Source organism: Ascaphus truei, unplaced genomic scaffold (genome assembly GCF_040206685.1).
Source record: "Ascaphus truei isolate aAscTru1 unplaced genomic scaffold, aAscTru1.hap1 HAP1_SCAFFOLD_241, whole genome shotgun sequence".
In the NCBI taxonomy this organism is placed as follows: Eukaryota; Metazoa; Chordata; class Amphibia; order Anura; family Ascaphidae; genus Ascaphus; species Ascaphus truei.
In genome coordinates, this window is record NW_027455334.1 from 316,505 (window position 1) to 331,141 (window position 14,637).

The 14,637-nt window shown below is 48.6% G+C and overlaps 1 protein-coding gene across 2 annotated transcripts in view; it reads left to right on the plus strand.

The window, feature by feature from the left end:
- Positions 1-14,320, plus strand: part of SEMA7A (semaphorin 7A (JohnMiltonHagen blood group)) — a 79,889-nt gene extending 65,569 nt beyond the window's left edge. For both annotated transcript variants that reach the window (XM_075582614.1, XM_075582615.1), the window contains 6 exons: positions 5,468-5,585; positions 5,799-5,991; positions 6,946-7,061; positions 8,074-8,228; positions 13,124-13,179; positions 13,713-14,320. In XM_075582614.1, the coding sequence (XP_075438729.1) occupies positions 5,468-5,585; positions 5,799-5,991; positions 6,946-7,061; positions 8,074-8,228; positions 13,124-13,179; positions 13,713-13,984 (910 nt within the window). In that variant the 3' untranslated portion in view covers positions 13,985-14,320. The remainder of the gene's footprint in view (positions 1-5,467; positions 5,586-5,798; positions 5,992-6,945; positions 7,062-8,073; positions 8,229-13,123; positions 13,180-13,712) is intronic.
- The last annotated feature ends 317 nt before the right edge of the window (positions 14,321-14,637 follow it).

A 14,637-nucleotide genomic window follows, 5' to 3' on the forward strand; every position in this document is an offset into this window, starting at 1 on the left:
ATTGGGATATAATGTATGCACTCTCTTGGTGGGTGAAGCATATTTACAATATTTACAGAAACCACATTTGTGGAATCCCTTGGGTATGTTCCCCATGCGTGGCTGATGTGTTGACTGGAAAAGACTCCTAGAAATAGAAGAGGCTAGAGTGTTGGCCTTCTTGAATGCGAATCTGGGTCCAGATTGAGTAAAGGACTCTAAATCAGAATCCAATTTAAGTATATTCCAATGTTTGGAAACTATTTGTCTAATTTGTGATGCCTGTTTGCTATATTTGGTTATGAATAAAGGACTATCAGAAAACGCTTTCTTATTAATCCCCTTATGTTTAATCAAACTAGCCCGGTCTACAGAATCCGCGTTCATGAAGGCCGAATCTATGTCATTCTGAGAATACCCTCTTGATAAGAACTTGGAACTCAGTGTTTTTGAATGTTGTAAAAACGTGTCTTGGTTTGAGCAAAGTCGTTTATATCTTAAAAATTGACCCTTGGGAATCCCACGGATCAAAGATTTGGGGTGACTGCTATTTGCGTGTAGATGAGAGTTCCTGGCATGAGGTTTGGTAAATATATCTGTTTGAATGCCTGAGATGGGATCACCATGGATTGTCACATCAAGATAATCAATCTTGTGTCAGTTTGAAATGTGAATTTAAGATTAATATCATTCATATTTATAAAGTGTGTACACTCACAGCTTTAGCCCAACCTGAAAAAGTTCCATTTATGACAACCCTCTGTTGTCTGCCCTTCAACCAGTTTTCAATCCAGGTGCATATATTTTTACTGAGTCCAATTTGCTTTATTTTGTACACCAACCTTGTGTGTGGAACCGTATCAAAAGCCTTTGCAAAATCTAAGTAGACCACATCAACTGCATTACCCTGGTCTAAATTCCTACTTAGCTCCTCCAAAAACTAACAAGGTTAGTTTGGCATGAGCTATCCTTCATAAATTCATGCTGACTATTACTAATAATTTTATTTCCATTAGGTATTCCTGAATATTATCACGTACTAAACCTTCAAGTCACTTCCCCACTGTTGAAGTCAGGCTTACAGGTCTGTAATTCCCCGGTTGTGATCTAGCTCTCTTTTTAAATAATTGGCACCACATCTGCTTTACACCAATCTTGTGGTACTGAGCTTGTGGAAATGGAGTCCTTGAATATTAAATGTAATGGTTTGGCTATTACTGAACTTCACTCCTTAAGAACTCTTGTATGTATGCCATCGGGGCCAGGTGCCTTATTTACTTTAATTTTATCAAGCTGCCTATGAACTTCTTACTCAGTTAACCAATTGTTCATTAATATGGAGGCTGTGGCTTCCTCCTGCGGCACTACTATTGAAATTGATTCGTCCCTGGTAAACACATAGGCAAAGAATTTGTTTAATACCTCTGCTTTTTCCTTATCTCCAATAATCTGCTTGCCCATCTCACACTTAAAGGGTCTTATATTTTCTTTTCTCATTTTTTATTATTAAGGTACTTAAAGAACTTTTTAGGGTTGACCTTACTTTCTATTGCAATCCTTTTTTCATTATCCATTTTTGATAATTTAATTGCCCTTTTGCAACTTTTGTTACATTCCTTATAATTCTGATACGATGCCTCCGTCCCTTCTGACTTTAAATATCTAAACGCCTTCCTCTTCTTGTCCATTTCCTCTCCTACCTCTTTATTTAGCCACATTGATTTTGACATATTTATTTAATCCTTATTACCCAAGGGTATACGCTGATAAGTGTGCTTTTCTAATAATGTTTTAAAGACTGCCCATTTATCTTCTACATTTTTCCCTGCAAAAACATCATCCCATTGTAATACATGTAGATTAGTCCTCAGTTTATTAAAATCTGCCTTTCTAAAGTTTAAAGTCTTTGTTGAACCCAAGTAATCTGGGTTTTTTTTTTTATAATTTATTTCAAATGAGACCATGTTATGATCACTGTTACCCAAATATTCTAGGACTTGAATATTTTTTGTATTATTTCTATATTGTTTGATATGACCAAATCCAGTGTTGCCCCTTTCCTGGTTGGTTCCTCAATAATATGGTCATAAAATTATCTTTAAGAACCCCGAAAAAACATTTCCTTTTGGTGTAATGCTAATCTCATTGCCCCAGACTATGTCTGGATAATTAAAATCCCCCATTATGCAAACATGACCCAGTTTTGATGCCTTCTCCATTTGCAAAAAGTATTTTAGCTTCCTCAATCTCACCGATATTTGGTGGTTTGTAGCATATCCCTACAAACATTTTCTTTATACTTTTACCTCCACTGATAATTTCATTCCACAAGGTCTCTGCATTTTTATCATTCCCTTCATAGACATCATCCCTTATACAGCTCAACCCCATTATAGCGTGCTCTGCTACAACGCGGATCCGATTATAACACGGTCTGAGCGTGGCTCCCTTTTTTTTATAAATTGTATTTTTTTATTGTTTTTCCAAACTGAGAACATAAGGGAAAACAAAAGAGAGGGTGGAGGGGTGGATAGATGTCACCCTACTACTCCTTCCCCCCACACCCTTTTATTTTTCCTTTTTTTTTTAAATACAAATATTCAATGCTTTATTGCTAACAGACACACATGGGGAGACACACACACACACACACACACACACACACACACACACACACGGATGGACACACACATTGGGAGAGAGACACACACTGTGGTGGGTTAATTAGTGTGATATTTCAGTGGCTGGGACAGGCTTGGGGAACCAGTGAATTATGTGGATGTATTACAATATTTTAAGTATTTTCTCAGGAAATGTTTAGTTTCCCACTGCTGCGGACAGAGCAGGGGGGGGGGGGTAATGGGTGTACCGTGTCCTCATGGGTGCAAACAGAGCCACGAAAGTGACATCTAGAAGCAGAGGGGTTATGGTGTCCTAAATAAGTACCCTCTTATTTATCTAGTGACAAGGCCTACCCACTGATCCATTGATAGCATGCTGGGAGCTCCTTCCTGCTTCTTTTTCTCTGCTACCAGCGATGGATCGTCACAGTCATACTCTTTTTCTGGTTTGGAGAGATCCTGGCAGAAGGTGCAGACAGACACACAGACACACAGACTCTCTTTCTCTCTCACTTTGTAACTGCTGCAGTCCTGCTCGGGCTCCCCAGCTCCTCCCTTCCTGAACTCAGTCATGTCAGTGCAGTAATAATACGGGGCACAGCAGCAAGAGTATTAGGAGGAGGAGGGGCAGGTAATAGTGGATATAGGCGATCAAAAGGATCTGCAGACACAGGAGGCTGATCAGATCGGATCCCCCTCTCCAGACACCGACATACTCCCCCCTCCGTCGGACGCGATCGTGACGGCCATTTTTTTTCGTCGTGATCCCCGTTATAACGCGTGGCAATATGTGGACCCCAAGCACCACGTTATAACGGGGTTCAGCTGTAATAGGTTTTAGATCCGGTTTAACATATAAGCATACTCCACCTCCTTTTCTATTTGCTCGATCCTTAAGCAAAAGGGAATAACCCTCTAAATTAACTGGCCAGTCATGAGTTTCATCCCACCATGTTTCAGTAATACCGATGATATATGCTCCCTTGCAGCCATTAATTTATGCTCCCACATTTAATCTGTCAGGCTTCTTGCATTAGCAAGCATGCATTTAAGTTTTTTTTCAGCCTGTACTATTATCTTATCTGCTCCTTCCATTCTGCGCCTATTTGATTTAGTCTTCAGAAGTTTTCTAGTATTATCTGTCTTTACTATGGGTGTCTCGCTGCTTGTCAAACTCGCACTTGCCCCCATTCTACCTCCATAACCCCTTGCTATTTCCTCATCTATTCTATTTAGTTTATCTATTTAATTCCCCTCCCCCTCCATTTTAGTTTAAAATCTCCAACCTTTTTAACATTTCCCCCCTAGCACAGAAGATCCCTTTTCATTGAGGTGCTATCCGTCCCTAACATAAAGATGGCACCTCTCAGAAAAGGAGTCCCAGTGCTCTAAAAACCCAAACCCTCCTTCTTGCACCACTTTCTTAGCCATGCGTTAACCTCCCTGATCTCTGACTGTCTCCCTGCGGTAGCGCATGGCACTGGTAGTATTTCAGAAAATACTACCTTGGAGGTCCTTGCCTTAAGCTTTTGGCCTAGATCCCTGAAATCATTTTTTAGGACCCTCCATCTTTCTCTAACTTTGTCATTGGTGCCAACGTGTACCTAGACCGCCGGGTCAATCCCAGCCCCTCCCAACAATCTGTCTATTCGATCCGCAATGTGCCAAACCCGAGCACCCGGGAGGCAACAAACTGTTCGGTTCATGCGGTCCCGGCAACAGATTGCCCTATCTACCTTTCTAATAATGGAGTCCCCTACCACCACAATCTTTCTTGGTATCTGAGCATCCTGAGCCCAATGTGCTGGAAGAACTATTCCCCTGGCTGCTAGAGGAATTAGTCTCCCCCAGCCTTGCCATTTCGGCCCCGACACTCCCAATATCTTCACTCAACATGGCAAATCTATTGGGATGGGTCAGCTCAGAACTGGCCTGCCTCTCCCTATTGCCCCTGCTTCCCCTTCAGTTACCCAGCTACCTACCTGCTCCTCACTTACAGCTCCACCATCTGCACCACTAGTCAAAGCAAGGGCCTGCTCAGTGAGCACTAAACCCCTTTCAAGATTGCCAATGTCCCTCAATATTGCAAGATGCCTCTTCAGATCAGCAATCTGACTCTAAAGAGACCACCCGCTCACACTTCTCACAGCGGTATGCTCCCTGGAACAGCTGCTCCAAGTGCACATACATGTGGCAAGATGTGCGTTGAGTGGCATTTTCAATCCTGCTCATTCTAGCAACTATATTGAAGTACAATAAATTGTACTTCAATATACTATACCTTGTTTAACCCCTACCTTGTTCAAACTCCATCTGGTTCTAACTGCACACTTAATACAACCAGCACTTGAAATAAACCAGTCACACTGAATACATCTCGCTCACCCTAATACTTCTCACTGACTATAATAAACCCTAGTACTGTAAATCTCACTAACCCTAATAAATCTCATTGATCCCGATATTACTCATCCTAATATATCCAATATTTCCTAATCCTTGTACATCTCATTATTCACCACCCCAAAACTACCCCCAATCTCACTCCCCCAAATCTCACTCCTCCCCCCCCCAATCTCACTCCTCCCAATCTCACTCTCCCCCAATCTCACTCTCCCCCAATCTCACTTTCCCCCACCCAATCCCACTTCTCCCCAATCTCACTCCTGTCCCCCCAATCTCACTCCTGTCCCCCCAATCTCACTCCTCTCCCCCAATCTCACTCCTTTCCCCCCAGTCTCACTCCTCTCCCCCCCAATCTCACTCCTCCCCCCAATCTCACTCTCCCCCATCTCACTCTTCCGCACCCCAAACTCACTCCTCCCATCCCCAATCTCAGTCCTGCATTGTACCCCCTATCTCTATAGGAATCAGAGTGCTGTTTGCTCATACAATGTGGGGGACATTGAGAGTCTGTTCATTACCTCCCCCCTGAGGGGGGCCCAGGAAGAGAAAGTAAAGAATCTAAGCGTCCGCCCAGGCACGGTGAGTCCCCCTCCCCACCAAGCACCCCCATGACCCCCCCCATGACCTTAGAACATCCCCATCCTGTGCTCCCCCATTTCTCTATTGGTTTCCCCTGTCCTCCCCATCCATGTACTCCCCCCTCATCTCTTCTACACTCCCTCCACCGCCCCTTCACCTGTGCTCCCCCCTCCCGCGCTCTTTCCCCCCCTTGACCCCCTCTCTCTGTTTCAGTGTCTCCCCGCCGGTACCCGGACCCCCGAGGACACGTTCATGGTGATATCCCGTCACCCGGAGGTGACAGAGTGGGTGGAGCCGTCGGGGAAGGACGCCGTGTTCCAGACCTCGAGCCATTACACCAAGATGGCGGTGGATGAGGTGATGGCGCGCGACGGGAAGCGATACCGAATCATACTGCTGGCTACAGGTACGATCCGCAGAGCATCGCACCCTCACCCGCTCCTACATACAGACCCGCAGAGCATCGCACCTCATCCGCTCCTACGTACAGACCGCAGAGCGTCGCACCCTCACCTCCTTCTATGTACAGACCTGCAGAGCATCGCACCCTCACCCCCTCCTTCATACAGACCCGCAGAGCATCGCACCCTCACCCCCTCCTTCATACAGACCCGCAGAGCATCGCACCCTCACCCGCTCCTACGTACAGACCGCAGAGCATCGCACCCTCACCCGCTCCTACATACAGACCCGCAGAGCATCGCACCCTCACCCGCTCCTACATACAGACCGCAGAGCGTTGCACCCTCACCTCCTCCTATATACAGACCTGCAGAGCATCGCACCCTCACCGCCTCCTTCATACAGACCCGCAGAGCATCGCACCCTCACCCCCTCCTTCATACAGACCCGCAGAGCATCGCACCCTCACCCGCTCCTACGTACAGACCGCAGAGCGTCGCACCCTCACCTCCTCCTATGTACAGACCTGCAGAGCATCGCACCCTCACCCCCTCCTACGTACAGACCCGCAGAGCGTTGCACCCTCACCTCCTCCTATGTACAGACCTGCAGAGCGTCGCACCCTCTCCTACGTACAGATCCGCAGAGCATCGCACCCTCACCCGCTCCTACGTACAGACCCGCAGAACGTCACACCCTCACCCGCTCCTAGTTACAGAACCGCAGAGCGTCGCACACTCACCCGTTCGTACGTGCACACCCGCAGAGCGTCGCACCCTCACTCGCTCCTACGTACAGACCCGCAGAGTGTTGCACCCCCACCCCCTCCTTCATACAGATCCGCAGAGCGTCGCACCCTCACCCCCATCTTCATACAGACCCGCAGAGCGTCGCACCCTCACCCCCTCCTACGTACAGACCGGCAGAGCATTGCACCATTATCCCCTCACCTCCCCAGACGACGGAGCTGTGCACAAGGTTGTAGAGCTGGATGATGGAGCCATGAATGTGCTGGAGACGCGTCCATTCCAGCACCCAGGGGAGATCGTGTACATGGAACTGGACCCCAAGGAGGTGTGCGGGGGGCGGGGAGTAGAAGGAGGAAGGAAGGAGACTAGAAAATAGAGTAGGGGAGGGAAAGAGGAGAGCTAAAGAGAGGAGACTTGGGGAGCAATAAGGGGAGAAGATGAGGAGGGAGTAGGGGAAAGAAGCGGAGGGGGGAGAGAAAAGAGTAGAGATGATAGGAGTGGAACGAGGAGGGGGGAGAAGAGCGAGCAGGAGGGAGAGGAGCAAGGGGAGGAGGGAGAGGAGCAAGGGGAGGAGGGAGAGGAGCAAGGGGAGGAGGGAGAGGAGCAAAGGGAGGAGGGAGAGGAGCAAGGAGGGGGACAGAGGTGAGAGTAGGGGGACAGAGGTGAGAGTAGGGGACAGAGGTGAGAGTAGGGGGACAGAGGAGAGAGTAGGAGGACAGAGGAGAGAATAGGGGGACAGAGGAGAGAGTAGGGGGCAGAGGAGAGAGTAGGGGGACAGAGGAGAGAGTATTGGGGACAGAGGAGAGAGTATTGGGGACAGAGGAGAGAGTATTGGGGACAGAGGAGAGAGTATTGGGGACAGAGGAGAGAGTATTGGGGACAGAGGAGTGAGTATTGGGGACAGAGGAGTGAGTATTGGGGACAGAGGAGTGAGTATTGGGGACAGAGGAGTGAGTATTGGGGACAGAGGAGTGAGTATTGGGGACAGAGGAGTGAGTATTGGGGACAGAGGAGTGAGTATTGGGGACAGAGGAGTGAGTATTGGGGACAGAGGAGTGAGTATTGGGGACAGAGGAGTGAGTATTGGGGACAGAGGAGTGTGTATTGGGGACCGAGGAGTGTGTATTGGGGACCGAGGAGTGTGTATTGGGGACAGAGGAGTGAGTATTGGGGACAGAGGAGTGAGTATTGGGGACAGAGGAGAGAAGATGGGGGGAGAGGAGAGAGGAAGGGGGGAGAGGAGAGAGGAAGGGGCTAATAAGGCAGCAACCTCCTTGTATATATTGGGGGTACGTACAGGGATTGTGATGTATAATTGAGGTCTCTCCCCCCCCCAGCACGCCCTGTATGTGGGGTCCCCCCGTGAGGTCGCCCGGCTCGCCCTGGATACGTGTGGGGGTTACGAGCAGACATGCGAGGGCTGCGTCTTGTCCCGGGACCCTTACTGCGGATGGACAGGGAGCGCATGCGGGTCGGTACTGAACAGCACGGGGTGAGTGTGTCATACCACCACACCCAAAACACAACCGGGATTACAAAATGGCCGCACTGTCGCGGTATTTCCAGTATATCTCCCTAGCAATGTCAAACTAAGAGAAGAAAACAAAATAAAACATATTAATATATTTATATATATACTAGCTGTAAGTACCTAGCGTTGCTCATCCCTTCCCTCCTCCCCCATCCCCCCTTCTCTCTCCCCCCATCTCTAACCCTCCCATCACTTCCTTTAATACCTTGTGATGTCCCCAATTATTTCCGCCCCTCTCTCCTTCTCTCGCATTCATGCTTCCTCGTCTCGCGCCAACCGACCTCCTCTCCTCTCTCCGTCTGCTTTCTGTTTAACCTTTATAGCTATCTGACTCTCATTATCTGCCACCAGGCTATGTGCATTATTAATGTCATCAGTGCCAGATACATATACATACAAATACAAATCAAGCAACAGCCTCCACTCATGGCTCCTGTCCCACAACCACAGTCGCTCCTACCAACTATTGTAGCCACGCACTGCCATCTCCTGTACTTATTCCCTCCCCTGCTATCTCTGTAAGTCTCCCATCATGCCACTTAGATTGTAAGCTCTTCGGAGCAGGGATTTCCTTTACTATTGTCTGATTCTGCTGCGCTTATTGTATTATTATAATTTCCTGTACAGTATTTTGCCCTTTAAGGCAAAACAAATCATAAAATAAACATCTACTCCTTCATAGGAGACTGACTAAACAACGGCTCCAGCCCTTTCTAACTGGATGGCTAGCTAAGCTGGTTACCACCCCAAAACATGTACTATTACATAAAAACGTTTTACACAGTCTCTAGGCCCAGCAATATAATGTTTAGCTCCTTTCTGTTTCTGTAGGGGTGCTCGGCCTACAAGAGTTCAGAGAATCCCTATGTAGTTCCAACATCCTTGACAGGACATCCCTGCTTCAGCGCAGTCTTGCATCCTTCATTCTGTTGGGGAGCTCGGCCCCACGAGAGTTCAGAGAATCCCTCTTCTCTGTAGTTCCAATGTTATGGACAGTACACCCCTGCTTCAGCGCAGTCTCGCGTCCTTCATTCTTTTTCCTGGGATTAAAACCCAGGCAGTCCCAGCATGGTCCGCGACCACCGTCCAGCGAGCCTAGGGGACTGTGCCAACCTCTTCCTAGCTGGGGAGAACTCTCTCTCTCCCGTCTCTGGGGAAGAGCAGCCTCTCTGTGTGCAGGACACTTCCTGACTTTTAAAACTCCTGTTTCTTCAGGAGTGCTGCTTAATTTGCTGCACCTGTAGCTAGCTTCTCCTGGGGAGATTAACTGCTTGCATGCTGGACATCTACCCTAGCTGTACTATTCCAGCACCTAGACATAGTGAGTGTATCCATAGTTACAGATATACTGTATATACCCTATTTCCTCGATTCTAAGACGCACCTTTTTTTCGATTTTCACATGTCTGAAATCGGGGTGCGTCTTAGAATCGATGTATTAAAAAAATGAAAAGGAAAAAAGTGCCTACTGTACTAATCCCCTCTTTTCACTTACCATGTTTCAGGAGAGGTCCCATGTCAGCGGAGGATGAAGCGGGCGGTGGCGGCAGAAGAGGTCCCACGTCTGCAGATGGTTGAAGATGGATAGCTGGCGGTTGTGCAGCGGCGGCGGGACAGGGGCCAAGTCTGCAGGTGAATGAAGAGAAGGCAGCGGGCGTGCGATGGCGGCGGCGGCAGGAGATCATAATAGCAGGAGAGCTGAGCAGAGCGGCATAGGGGAACGGCTGGGGAGGTGCACACTGTAACACCGGAAGTTGACCGGTGTCCGACTTCCGGTTACACAGTGCACTCTTCCCCAGTCGTTCCCCTACGCCGCTCTGCTCAGCTCTCCTGCTATTATGATATCCTGCCGCCATCACTCGCCCGCCCGCTGTCTTATCTTCATTCACCTGCAGACTTGGGACCTGTCCTGCCGCCGCACTCCCGCCGCACAGTATCCATCTTCAACCATCTGCAGACGTGGGACCTCTCCTGCCGCCACCGCCCGCTTCATCCTCCGCTGACATGGGACCTCTCCTGAAACATGGTAAGTGATAAAGTCATTTTCCTCGATTTTAAGGGCCAAAATCGATTTGTGTGTATACACACACACACACACACACACACACACTGGTACACACACACACACACACACACACACACACACACACACACACACACACACACACACACACACACACACACACACACACACACACACAGTATTGCAGAATAAATTAGTTCTTCATCCATGGTAAAAACAGAGGGTTGGAAAGCAGACAAAACCAGAGATTTAGATAAGGGGGGGTGACAAAGGATGTTTGAAGAAATTGGAAGGGTAATAAAACTGTGGCAAGTAAGGCCAGGTTCCCGCTGCCTGCGTGGGCGCTGCAGGGACTAGAACCGCCCTCAGTGGGGCCGGGGCCGCTTGCTGGATTGCCCGCCGCGTTGTGCGAAACGGGTTTCCCCGAAGACAGGAAATCTGTGCTCACAACTCGCGACGGAGCGCTGGCCACGCCCCCCAGCGGTTCAACCAATGACGGCGAACCTGCCGGGTGACGTCGTGGCCGCGCCTCCGCCACGCCTCCCCGCCACGCCTCCCCGCCACGCTGCCCACGTCTTTCCCCCTGCAGCTCACCGCAAACCGGGGATCGCGCCCGCTCGCGCCACCAGCGCCGCCAGCCGCCCGTGCAGTGCCAACACCGGGGCCTCAGCCTAACACGCCGACACCGGCGCCTCAGCCTAATAGCATGGAGGCGGAAGGGGAGGCTACGGTGAGGGGGGTAGGGGGGAGTTGTGTATAAGAACATTGGCAGAGAGGCAGGATAATTACAAACAATTTTGATAGTGTTTGTGTAATTGTAATTATGCTGCCTGCCTCTCTGCCAGGGTTCTTATCCACAACTCTCTCCCCCCACCCCCCGCAGCATCCCCTTCCCCCTCCATGCTGTTACTTGTCACTGTTATGTCATAGGATAAAGCTTGTCCTGTGACATAAACTGTTAGTCCAAATAAAAAAGGTATCACCTGATACTGAAGAACTCATTTATTCTGCACTATCGCAACTGGACTAACACGGCTATTTCCGTTATATTTATATACAGTACATACATACATACACATTTTAAGTTACTGTATGATGGGTGAAAAAGGCGACAAGAAACCTCCACCGTATAGCTTATAAGGGTTCGATGTAAAAATGGATATCAGGCAAAAGGTGACACGGTGTGCTCATTTGCATGTCATTTCCCAGAATCCCTTGCTGCAGTGGAAGTGCTGTGTGCTGGGTGATAATGGGGAAAGGCGGGGTTGCAGACCTGTCTAAGACATGTGAATGTGCTCACAAGTGATCTTTTTATTTGATATATATATACAGGCAGTCCTCGGTTATCCGACACAATGCGTTCCTCAAAATGGCGTCGGATAGCGAAGCGTCGGAAAGCGGAACACATTTTCCCACAGGAACACTGTTTAACAGTACGGTTCCGTTCCTGAAGGCATTTTTAGCACACAATTACACCAAATATTTTCCGCGGGCAATAAGATATGCAGCGCACACTTACATTATGCTGTAAAGATTCTATGTATTGAATCCAGAACTGTCTAATAAAACTATATTCTGTACAGTACCGCATGAGCAATATAAAAAACAAAAAAACATCAATTATTGGAGGGAGATGATTGGGGGGGGGATCTTCAACGGATAATGGACTTCTTGGGGGTGATGTAGGTGGACTTGAAGGTTTGGGCCTCTTGAAGAATCTCTTCAATGAAGTCTGGACAGATCCTTTTCTGCCTGTAGATCTCTCTATAGCGCTGATTAGGTTGGACACCCCGCGACTGACTGAAGAACTGCGTTCAATGTTAGGGTCATTGTCCTCAGATATGGCCATCGCGCTATCAATGTGCTTGAATGCCACAGCCAACATTTTGGTTGTTAAAGATTTACGTGGCCGTGCCACTTGCGCAGATTGGTGGGCCTCTCCTACGGCAATTTTTTGCTGTTCTAATTGCATGAGGTCTTCATTGCTCAGCTCGTTAGAATGTGAGGCGAGCAACTCCTCAATATCCTCGGTTTCCACCTCCAAGTTGAGCTCTCCGGCCATTTGCACAACAGTTTCTGTAACCTCTGCAACAGTCTCTGTAAGGACTTGGACATCTGGGACAAAATCAGGGCACAAATGACCCCAAACGCCATTTAAATTGGATTGTTGGACCTCATACCATGCCTCTCCGATGTTTCTCACTGCATGGAGAGTGTTGTAACCCTTCCAAAATTCTTTCAAGGTTGGACCTCCTTCCACATCAGTTGCTCTGATGGCCTGGGCAAATGTTCGCCTAAGGTAGTAGGCCTTGAAGGAAGCAATAACCCCCTGGTCCATCGGCTGTATCAATGAGGTGGTGTTGGGGGGCAAGAACACCACCATGACGTTTGGATGATGGTCATCCAGGTACACGGGATGGCAAGGAGCATTGTCCAGGAGCAGCAATGCTTTAAAATCAAGGTTCTGGTTCATGCAATATAATTGCACAGCTGGGATAAAATGATGCTGGAACCAGTCCTCAAAAAGGCTCCCTGTTACCCATGCCTTGCGGTTGGATTTCCAAATCACTGGAAGTGTGCTCTGTGCATAACCCTTGAATGCCCTAGGGTTTTCTGCATGGCAAACAAGCAAAGGTTTTAGCTTGCAATCACCTGCAGCATTTGATCCAAGCAGTGGGTCTTACCCTTTAGTTTAACCCATTAAACACGTCCCTGTCATTAGGTCAATTTGCCCTTACGTGGGATTAACCCTTTAACCCATTAAACACGTCCCCGTCATTAGGTCCAAAGAACTGTTTGCTCTGTACCTAACTTTTCCTATTAACTGTTTCAGGGCCGCCATGCTGCAGAATATTACACACGGATCATTCTCCAAGTGTACGAACCCAAGTAAGTATATATGTATATACAGAAGAGGTCCCCCCAGTGCTATATACAGGTAGAAGAGATCCCCAGTGCTATATACAGGTAGAAAAGATCCCCAGTGTTATATACAGAGAGAAGAGATCCCCTCTGTGCTATATACAGAGAGAAAGGGTCCCATCTGTTTTATATAGATTTAGAAGAGGTCCCCTCAGTGTTATATACAGAGTAGAGATCCCCTCAGTGTTATATACAGAGGAAAGAGATCCCCTCAGTGATATATACAGAGAGTAGAGATCCCCTTAGTGTTATACACACAGAGTAGAGATCCCCTCAGTGTTATATACAGAGGGAAGAGGTCCCCTCTGTGCTATATACAGGTAGGAGGAGGTGTCCCCTCTGTGCTATATACAGGTATGAGGTGCCCCGTCTGTGCTATATACCGGTAGGAGGTGTCCCCTATGTGCTATGTACAGGTAGGAGGTGCCCCCTCTGTGCTATATAAAGGTAACGTGTGCCGCGTGCTATATACTGACTGACTGACCCGATTCTCTCTCTAGAGCCACACAAGCAGTATCAGGGGCCGGCTCCGGGTGAGGGCGTCCGCCACGGGACCCGTTACTTCCTGACCAGCCCCGCGCTGTCTGAACACGCCACGTACAGCTGGACACGCGACGGCCAGGACCTGGGTCACTGCGCTCCCCACAATGGCTCCTGTACTCTGCTCCTCCTCCATGTGACAGAGTACGGGCGCTACCAGTGCCTGGCGCAGGAGGGCGGGGCGCAGCGGGTGGTCGCGGAGCATTTCCTGGCCAGGGACAGCGGCAGATAAGTGTATCCGTGACGAGGATTTGAGTTTGCGTGCCCTGCAGGCCACCGGAGGAGTCTGCCCTGGAATGCATATTTTCTGGGGGGACTCTCTGATCTTCCCCCTTATCTGTTTGGGAATCATCTTAACCCTTCAGAGCCCGAGGGACCCACTAAAGGTTCAATCTCTCCCTATATCTCTGCCCTAGAAGTGTAGGACTTGTATGGAGTGTTCTCCCTTTCATGTCCCTGTAATATTTTGGGGTCACTGCAAACTCTCGGGGGGGGGGGCGGCGTTTCTGCTTCGATTTCTATTTATTGTAACCTGTAATTGCTTTAAATAAAGTTGTTTTCCACGTCCCCTCTGGGCGAGAAAACCCCCGTCATTAAACCCCGGCCCCTGCACCATGTACGTTCCCAGAATCAAACGTCTTCTAAACAATCCCGTACTGATGAGCGGGAGATTTCCAGACCCAACGAGATACCGCAGTTTTCTTTTCTGTCACTAGAGGGCACTAGCAGATCATGCTGACTGAGCCACATGTGCTGAAGCAGGAAAATCCCTAATACCTGACCTGTTGGTGGCCCTTGAGAACTGGAGTTGGCCACCCCTGGGTTAAAGGGTCAGTCCCACGTAGGGGCAAAGTGACCTAATGACAGGGACATGTTTAATGGGTT